General features: G+C 38.1%; 1 protein-coding gene across 2 annotated transcripts in view; it reads right to left on the bottom strand.

Annotated features, from left to right (window-relative positions):
• Positions 1-9,986, bottom strand: part of LOC106871775 (N-alpha-acetyltransferase 50) — a 31,214-nt gene extending 21,228 nt beyond the window's left edge. Inside the window, exon 1 of one of the 2 annotated variants that reach the window (XM_014918416.2) lies at positions 9,821-9,986. Coding sequence is in view for 1 of the 2 variants with exons in the window: in XM_014918417.2 (XP_014773903.1) it covers positions 9,821-9,828 (8 nt within the window). In the remaining variant the exon portion in view is untranslated. The remainder of the gene's footprint in view (positions 1-9,820) is intronic. The other variant, XM_014918417.2, reaches the window with a different exon arrangement.
• Positions 9,987-10,422: the final 436 nt, after the last annotated feature.

Genomic DNA, 10,422 nt, shown 5'->3' on the forward strand with positions numbered 1-10,422 from the left:
GGAGCCAGTCCAGCGGCACTGGCAACGATCTCGCACGAATGTTTTTTCATGTGCCAGTAAGGTGACGCTGTCAACTGGGAATAAATAAAGAAAAAAGTATGTTACGACCTAATCCATGCTATGGGTACGGAGGTCTGCATTTTAAGAAAGACTGTCCATTTAAAATTCGGAAATGTTTTAGTTGTCAAAAAATAGGACATAAAAGCTCACACTGCAAAGCGAAGCAAAAAAAGGCCCAAAAAAAAAAAAAAAATTCTAAAAAGGTGTGCTCAACAGATAGTTGTGACGACACCCCAAAAAGGAAGAGTGTATGTAAAAATAAATGACGCGAACATGAAACTACAACTAGATACAGGTAGCAACATTACAATTATTGATATTAACATGTGGAATTGGGAAACCTACATTAAAGAAAACATTGAAAAGTGCATGAGGTGTCGCAGGTGAAAGATTACACTTCTTAGGCAAAATGGTAAGTGACATTTCATTTCATGGTAAAACCTGTAAAGCAAAAGTGTTTGCGTTAAAAGATGCAACAAACTTGTTCGGTACTGACTGGATTGAGTTGTTTGATTTATGGGACCTCCCCATAAATCTGTTCTGTAAAAACATGATTGCTCCTCCAGTAAGAATAAGGCATCAGATGAATTGAAGACAAAATTAAAAAATGCTTTCCCTGAAGTGTTGTTGGATAAATTAGATTTGTGCATTAAGACCAACACACGTTTCCAAATTAAGGAAAACGCAATACCAGTGTTCAAACCAAAAAGAATGGTACCTTTTGCTGTGATAAAACATGTTGATGAAGAATTAGACAAGTGGTTCTTAACCTTAATGGAGGTACTGAACCCTGAAAGCTTCATCAGTACATTCACCGAACCCTTTGTAATTGGAAAAATAAAATCTGATTTCTTTAAAACACAGGTATATATTTTATTATTGCGCAAAATGAACTATGCATCAGTTGCACTCCAAATCACTGTGTTCAAAGAACAAACCCAACAAAACATGAATTTCACACAAAAGCATAACTCAATGAATATTTACTGCAAATAAATGTGACTTTTGCTGTTGCCTTTCAGGCACAAGTTCAGAAATGCATGGCTTCACCATGGCAAATGCCACTCTCATATAATTTTCGCAACAAACTCTGTTCCTTTTCTTAGTTTTTATGTCTACCATCCTCGAAAAGGGTTGCTCACAAAGATATGCTGTAACAAACGGTGTATCTCAAGGACTTTCTTAGCAATAAGAGGGTATGGTACAATTTGGTGACACCAAAACATTGAGAATTTTGTTGTTCTGAAGAGTTGCTGTTGAAACCAGCTCTACTGAAGTTCAATGATTTCATCGAGGTATTCATCGTTGCAGCTCCTTGAAGATGCAGTGCTTCATAGCAGTATTTTGCACGTAGTTCACATATTCAACTACAATTTTTAATACTTCTGCCAGTTTTGGAGGCAAGATTTGTGTTATCAATACATGCCTTGCAGAACACAGTGCGTAACAATGATGTGTGGTGCATTGGATTTCACCAGCACTCCCAAACCAGAGTGTCATCCCAGCATGGCTGGAGCTCCATCCAAACTGCAGAAACCATATTCCACAAAAGCCTATTGTCTCTGAAGAAGTCATCCACAAGTTTCTTCACACCTGCTGCATTGGTTGTTGTTGTTGTTGTACGAGACATACAAAATAAAATGTCGGTGGTCTCATCGAGTTGGAGGTTGAATTTTGCTGTGCTTGAAACCAAATCTGCAACTACTTGAGCCAAGACGCCATCGCTCATGTTGTATAGTCTGCTGCTGATAGTGTTATTTGAAAGAGAAATTTGGGATAACTTATCTTCAGCAACTTTTCCCAGCATGATATTCATCATCTTCAACACAGCTGGTTCTATGAGTGTTTCATCAATGGTGTGTGATTTGTCCTGCTTTACGATCAGGTATGCAATTTCATATGATGCTGTGTGGATCGATTTGTTGATGGGTACAAAGCCAAGAACAAGCAGAGTAGCCTTTTCATTGAATCTGGCTCTCTTCACCTTGAATTCAGCAAGCATGGTGTTCTTGTATTTCCCATCTCCATGCAGCTTTAGGAAGTGTTCCCTTAGTTTTTCCAGTGCTAGACTAGAATTGCTCAATTTGGCATTGCAAATCATGCATTGAGGATGCTGACTCCCATCACATTCCTTTATACATGTCATGTGAATCCATATTGTGCATATGCATCCAACCACTTTATTTTTTAGATGGACACAGTATGAAGGGTTTGAAAAATTAAAAGAAAATCGCAAATGACATACAATCACAACACCCACAAGTCAACTACTGAGTGCACCAAGTTCCCTGCAGCACATATCAAAGTCAAGCGATGATGGCCAAGCAGAGCATGACATCATGAATAATACAAGTGGACTGAACGGAACAGGGACACACACATAAGCCTGGGCCAATTTTTTGCTTTGTTCAAAATGTTTAAAAATTTTTTTTATTTATTTATAAATTAATATTTTAAAATTAAATTTTATATTGTTATCATAATCTATCTTTTAATAAACTAGTTTATCATGGAAATTTATTTTGTGTAACAAATTCTTACTAAGCAACTAAATATTTGTAATCTAACACAGTGAAGAAAAATTGTGTTGCCAAATTGTTGGCAGCTGATTTTTTGATGGCCAACAAAAATGGTCCAACATTGCTAGCGTGAACCGTGCTATATTGTATCTTGACCCCTGCCGAACCCCTGAGACTGATTTAACAAACCCCAGGGGTTCAATCGAATCCAGGTTAAGAGTCACTAAATTAGACAGATTAGAGGAAACTGAAGTCACCCAAAAAGTGGAATATGCAAAATGGGCAGCTCTAACAGTGTGCATTAAAAGAATAACAAAATCAGGGTGTGTGCTGATTTTCCCACTGAATGAATATCTGAAAACGTGTCACTATTCTGCTACCTAGTCCAGAAGATATTTTTGTGAAGTTAAATGGGGGCAAGATATTTTCAAAACTGGATCTCTCCAATGCATACCTACAAATTAGAGTAGATGAGGAATGTTCAAAATACCTAACAGTGAATACACATAAACGACACACCTGCAATTTTTCAACAGGTTATGGATGCAATATTAGCGGACAGTGAATTCGCAATTCCATACTTGGATGATATATTAATTAAAGAGAATCTCGAGATCAGCATGTTGAGCATGTAAAATCTGTTTTTGAAAAAAATAATAGATTACAGTTTCACATTGAGTGAGGAAAAATGTAAATTTTTCTTACCTAAAATTATTTAGGACAAATTATTGACAAGAACGGACAACAACAACCAGATCCGTTGATGGTAAACTCAATTAAAAATATGCCTCTTCCGCCTAATATAATAACCTTACAAGCTTTTCTAGGTCTAACAAATTATTATCAAAATTATATGTCAAATATGCATGAATTGAGAGCTCTACTAAATAATTTGCTAAAAAGGATGTGAAGTGGAATTGGTCAAATAATTGTCAAAAGATGTTACACAATATCAAAAAAATATTAATAATGGATTTGTTGCTGGCTTATTTCAATCCTGCAGTGGAGATTGTTATAGCTTCTGATGCTTCTGAATAGGGCATAGGAGTAGTAATGCTGCACAAATATAAAGATGGTAATATGAAGGTGATGGTTCATGCCGCATGTTCTCTGATAGCAGCAGAGTAAAACTATAGTCAAATAGAGAAAGAAGCTATAGCAATCATTTTTGCAATAAAGAAATTTCACAGATCTTTGCATGGTGGAAGTTTTTGGCTACAAACTAATCACCGACCATTATCATAAATTTTTGGGTCAAAGAAAGGAATTCCTACCCATACTGCAAATAGGTTACAACACTGGGGTACGATATTGTTGAATTATGACTTCAAGATGAAGTATATACCATCCAGGAAGTTAGGCCATGTGGATTGTTTATCAATGCTAATTCCAAAAACTACGAAACTATTTGAAGATACTGTGACTGCCATGTTGCGAGCAGAAAATGAAATACAAAAACATTTTGTTTAACCTCATTCTGGAGCTGCCAATGACTGTTCAAGATATAAAATTAAAATTGGAGAATGACAAATTCATTGCAAAGATGAAAGAAATGTTGATGGTAAAAGAAAATAAAAATATATACGAACCATTTTTCTCTGTGTGATAATGTGTGCACAAAAAGTTGTAGTGCCAGCCGTACTATGAAAGCATGTATTAAGTGAATTTCATACGGGACACCCAGGGATTTCAAGCATGAAATCAGTAATGAGGAGTTACGTGTATTGACCTACTATGGATTGGGATATTGAACAATTGGTGAAATCCTGCTGAGTTTGTACTCTTGCAGCAAGGTCACCACTGGTGAGATTCCAATCATGGCCTAAGATAGACAGTCCACGGTCCAGGCTACATACAGATTTTGCTGGACCATAAACGGTTTCTATTGCTGATCCACCTAGGTTCAACCTCTTTTGGCATTGGATCATAGTAGACAGCTATACCAAGTGGCCAGAGATATGTAAATGCAGTCAACCAACCTCAAAGGTAACAATAAGGTTCCTTCATGAACTTTTTGCGCAATACAGTGTTGCAGACACCATAGTATTGATCAATCACCTCTCTACTCTGCCATACCACCAGAGATCAAATAGGCAAGCAGAAAGGTTTGTAGATACATTTAATCAAGCACTAAAAAAAATCAGGAAATGAACTAGGCAATGATGCAGCACTAACTCGATTCTTAAGGGTTCACCTAACCTGAACACCTGTTCAGACAAGTCTCCAGCAGAGCTAATGTTTGCTTGGGAGATGAAATCAATTTTTGATAAACTGTTACCTACAACAAAAAAACTTATAGGGAAAACCCAAGAAACACAACAAAGTATTTTAATGTGGGAGATAAAGTTATTTCAAAATATATAAGAATGGAAGACAAGGTTGGGAGGACGGCGCAGTATGATGTACATAATAAAAGGTCAAATAGGAGAGCACAATGACATCTGAACCAGTTGAAGACTAGACATACCAAAGAAAGAAGAAATACTGATGGATGTCATGGCTTGTTCGATGTTCCAACGCCAAAAGAGGTTGAACCTAGGGGATCAGCAATAGAAAACAAACAAACAGAACAACTAGAAATAGTCCCTGAGCGAAAGAAGTATTAAAACTTGAGGAAATTAAAATTTCAAAAAAGGGAGAGGTGGTGATGAAAAAAAAAAAAAAAAAAAAAAAAAAAAAAAAAAAAAAGAAAAATAAACAAGTTGCACTTCTGACAGAAGTCAAATCTCAAAATGGGAGATGTTATGGCGAGAATCATGACACCCCCTGTGAGAATGGACTAGCCGAACTCGTATAAGTAACAGCATCCTTGATTGAGAGAAAGAGACGTGAAATTGCAGAAAGTCGAAAGGTGTAGTTTGTGAGTTCATGGAGTCACAGGAAATTGTTATAGTTCGTTGAGAGTTGTTTTGGATTGGTTACAGTTGTTGGCAGAGTATCTAGGAAAACAAGTGGAGACAGTTGGTGGCTACTCTGTTCCGGGGTACTATATATGACTGTATTAGTGCACAGCACTAAGGTGACATATACAGAAACCACGTTATATGAGGCAGAAATTGCATGGATCCAACAAATTGGCTTGCTGAAGCTTACTTCTATTGCATACCAACTTCCTGCATTCCAAGGATGGGATTTTTTTATCACTGAGGTTTACTCCACTAAGTATGTTTCGTCCAGGACTGTTTATTTTTATATTCACAGCTAACCATCATATCTGAAGGCTTTCCCCTACCTGCCACTTAGGGACCCAGTGGATGGAAGTTTTCTCTCCATGTATACATATATGTATACACACACACATACATTTGGCTCTTTACGCCGTGACAGAGTCTAAGCAGTGGAGAATGTCTTAAGTACTCAAATTTCTTCCTGCAGCTGCTCTCATGGCTGATCCTTCCTATGTTTGATGAGCAAGTTCTGCTGCAAAATCTGCAAGCAAAGAAGTTGTGTTGTCTTTCCTTTTTTTGGCATTTTGCTTTGAGGGCCAGAATGTTTTTCTTCCTCAAGCTGTTTGGCTCCTTTGCTCATTGAGGTCTTCCATGTTGTTCTGTCCTCAGCTAACTTTTCCCAAGTCTTTGCATCAATGTGGCACTTGGTGAGGCTGCCCTTACATTTCTCCTAAAATCTTAGCTTTGGTCATTATCTGGATCTACTACTCTGAGCCAAATCATTGTATAACAACTGTTTGGGAATTCTGTTGCATCCATTTTCTTCACATGTCCAAGCCATCTTTGGAACAGAATAGCTATCATGCTCAGAAGTGCTGCCTGTTGCAAGAGTTCTGTGTTGGTTCCTATGTCTTGCCAGGTGATGCCAAGAATCTTGTACAGGCATCTCTGATGAAAGACATTGAGTCTCTTCTCTTGTCCTGTGTATAGTGTACAGTCTGTGATCCACAGAGGAGGGTGCTCAGTATGTATGCTCTATAAACCCTTATTTTGGTTTTTACTGTGAGCATCTTGTTGTCCCATGCTCTTCTGCTAAGTCTATCAAAGGTTGTAGTAGCTTTTCCTATTCTGACATTCACTGGAATGTCAGGATAGGAAAAGCTACTACCTCTAAGGAGGTTGTTGAAGTAATTGTAGATCTAAGATAGCAGAATTTCTTTACAACCTCAAAAGGCTTGTGGTCCAGCATGGTTTTGCCTTGAGTTGTGCCATCTTGTGTCATGACAGTCTTTTTGATGCTAATTAGAAGAGAAAATGCTCTGCAGGCTTGTGAAAAGTGCTCCTTCATTATCTGTAAAGCTGACGCACTGTGAGCAACCAGTGTTGCGTCATCTGCAAAGAAGAGGTCTCCTTGGCTTTTGCTCCAAGGTGTGCAAGATTGGAAAGGAACCCATCAGTTCTCCAGTGAAGGTAGATATCTGCAGGAGATTCCTTGAAGGTAAACTGCAACAGTACGGCAAAGAAGATACTGAAAAAAGTTGATGCCAAAGCACAACCCTGTTTAACTGCGCTTTTGACCTCAAAGCTGTCTGATGTAGAACCATCGAAATAAACTGTGGCTTTCATATCTTCACGGAAGGACATGATGAGTTGGTGGCTATCTAATCTTGTGAAGTACCATGTACAATCCTGATCTACAGACTGTATCAAATGCCTTAGGTCTACAAATGTCACATGTAGGAGTTGACTTTCTTTGTGACACTTTTCTTGGAGTTGTCAAAGAGGAAATATGTCCATTGTTGAGCATTCTGATCTGAAGCAGCACCACTGATTTTCTGGAAGAACTCTAACTTCTGTAGGTGCCTTTCCTATAATACACAGTAATGAAACACCTCTGTAGTTGTTGCAATTTCCCTTGTCCTTATACAAGGTCATTATATTGGCATCTCTCATGTCTTGTGGGACCTCACCAAGCTTCCAACAGAGAATCAAGAGATTGAACATATGAAGGAGAACGGTGTCCTTGTTCTCTTTCAGTATTTCTGCTGGTATATTGTCATTGCTGGGAGACTTTCCATTAGTAAGCTTATTAATGGCTTTCACCAGTTCCTCCTGGGTGGACTCTTTGTCAAGTTCTATCATTTATGAAAGTTGGGGAATTATTTCCTGCAGGATTTCATCCACTGATTGGTCTTGTGAGTAGAGGCATGAGTAATGTTCAATCCATTTCTCCATCCGCTGGTGTTTATCTGTGATTTGCTCCCTTGATAAGGATTTTAGCAGTGCTACTTTGTTGATCTGTTGGTGCAAAAGCAATTAGGATCTTCCCATACATCCTTATTTCACCAGTTTCAGAAGCCCTCTAAATGTCAGCAAAAAGATTTGTGTTGGTAGTTTTATGCCTCCATTTGAAGTGTGGACTTTGTAGCTTGTAGTTTAGCTACTACAAAGCACAATGTGATGGGGTCTTGTCATATGCCAGTAGTGCAGCTCGTTTTCCTTAATCAGTGGCATCAGTGTTGATGCATTGGCCTCAGTCCAGTCTGTCCAAGATACTTTGGTTGCACCAAACACTTGTGAGACTGAATCATATATATATGAATATATAACCAGTGAAAGAAATATATTCATCTCATAACTCCTGACTTTGTTTATATTCTATATGCTCCTAATGAAATAATCATTACACCCCTATGATTAGGTTTACTATGCTGTTTGTAGCCTGGTCCACTAAAGGAGCTTTTTTGTGAGTACCACTGGATCAGATAAATCCATATATTGTGCATTAAACATATAAAGATACACATTCACAATCATCATCATTGCTTAATGTCCATCCTCCATGGACGGTTGACAGGAGCTGGTCAGGTAGAAAACTACCCCAGGCTGTTGTGTCTGTTTTGGCAGGGTCTTTTGGCTGGATGCCCTTCCTAAGACCAACCATTCTGCAGAATGGACTCAGTGCTTTTTATGTGGCACTAGCACAGGCGAGGTTAGTTTGGGTATGATTTTTACAGCTGGATGCCCTTCCAAATGCCAACTATTTCACAGTGTGAACTGGATGCTTTTTACATGGCACCAGCACTGGCTGGGTCGCCAAGTTCCAAAACAAGGAATTTTGAGAGGGGCATTTGAGGAGAGGAACTTGTGTCCGAGGATGAAAGGTTAGAATGTGACAGAGACAGAAACAGGTCTCTTGCTGTAACAGAGGGGTATTGGAGGAGGCGATCTAGTATTATATGATGAAAGATTAGATTGTGACAGAGAAATAGAGGAGCAGAAATAGATGTCTTGCTATAGAGGATGTACATGGTTACTATGAAAGAGATGAAAAAGGGAGAGAGAGGAAGAAAGAGAGAAAAAATGTTTGCTGATGTAAAGGTGATACCTAGTCAGAGAAAAAACAAGAGGAGAGAGAGTGATCAAGAACGAGGGTAGAAATAGGTGTGCTGCTGTAGAGGAGATACATAGCCATCCAGCCAGAGGGAAAAGCAAAGGAAAGAGAGAGAGTAGGAAACAGCAAAAGTGTAGGAGAGAGACGGTAAAGTGCCAGGGTATGCTCACAAGTAACAAGGATCAGAGCATAGATGTGATGGAAGAGAGAAGTACGAAGGTCGTAATATACGTGGTCAGGTATTGCCAAGAATGTGCAAGTAGAGAGTGGGGATTGCGGTGGCTGGTGAACACGCAGTCCTTCAGGTCGAAGACTAAAACTGGTCCGAAAACAAATGTTTGGATTTGGCCATTTCAGTTTTAGCATACTTGATGACGGGATTTATTTTTAATTCACGTTCGTCGTATTTTAGCTAATAAACAAATTATATCCAAAGTTTTTTTTAGATTTTTTTTTTTTTAGCGAAGAATACGAAGGCATTGTGTGAAATGCCAGCTGTTTCACTCCTTTTAATACTTTCGTTAAAACTATTGTTGCATCTGTCTACGACACGGTCCCGTCTTATTTCATTTATACTATTTCTATTATGGGGAAAAAAGAATAGACTATCGCATTTCACTTTCTATATTTACCCAGAGGAGGTTATGTTATTCCCAGTTAAATAAAAGAAAATCATTATGCGTTGTCAGGCATAGTTTTATGTCCCAATCGGAACTGCATGATCTTTGTCATGTAAATCATGCTAGCACTCTTAGACACTAGAAAAAGTTATGAATCGTTACAAGACATCGTTTCTCATAAATATAAAAATAAAATAATCCAACCGAAAAACACATGGGAAAAAAAGGGAATACTTCAAACATACAGGGCAGGTGAATTCTGGAGAAGTTAAACATTTTAAGACTTAAATAAAATATATCAAAAGAATATAAGATAAATGAAACAGAACTATATCCAACCTTGTCATGACTGGGGCCTTGGTAGGTATGTTTTAAAAAGTAAAGTTGAAATTTCGCTCGAAAGACACGACTAAAAAGATTTTGCACACATTCCCGCCTCGTTTCCGGATATAACAGGAAGTTGATATGCGCATGACTTCTGGGGATTTCGGTCGCCCTCAACAAGCTGCATGTAACTAACACGATCTTTTACTATACAACACTCACTCTCTCTTTCTTTTGTCGCAAGGCCAGTAAGTTAGGAGGAGGGAGTAAATTAACAGGCGGAGGTAAAGATCATGGACCGCACCTCCTTTGGGATTTTTTTTTGTTTTGTTTTTACAGGAACACACTATATCGAGGGCGGAGATTCCGAATCTGCAAAAAAAAAAAAAATCTGCATTTCAAAATTTAAATTCCCCCTCCCCCCAATTTCTTATATTTTCACTTAAAAAAAAATTTTTTCGCAAAATACGGAGATTATAATTCTGAAAAAAAAAAATTTTGTAAAATTTTAATTTTTCAAAAAAAAAAAAATAGATAGATAAATAAAAACCCGCCTCCCCTCCGCCCTATGACAAGAAGTGAAATTAAAGTTTTCTCTCTCCTAATGTTTCATGAGG

This window comes from Octopus bimaculoides, chromosome 20, assembly GCF_001194135.2.
Source record: "Octopus bimaculoides isolate UCB-OBI-ISO-001 chromosome 20, ASM119413v2, whole genome shotgun sequence".
NCBI lineage: Eukaryota > Metazoa > Mollusca > Cephalopoda > Octopoda > Octopodidae > Octopus > Octopus bimaculoides.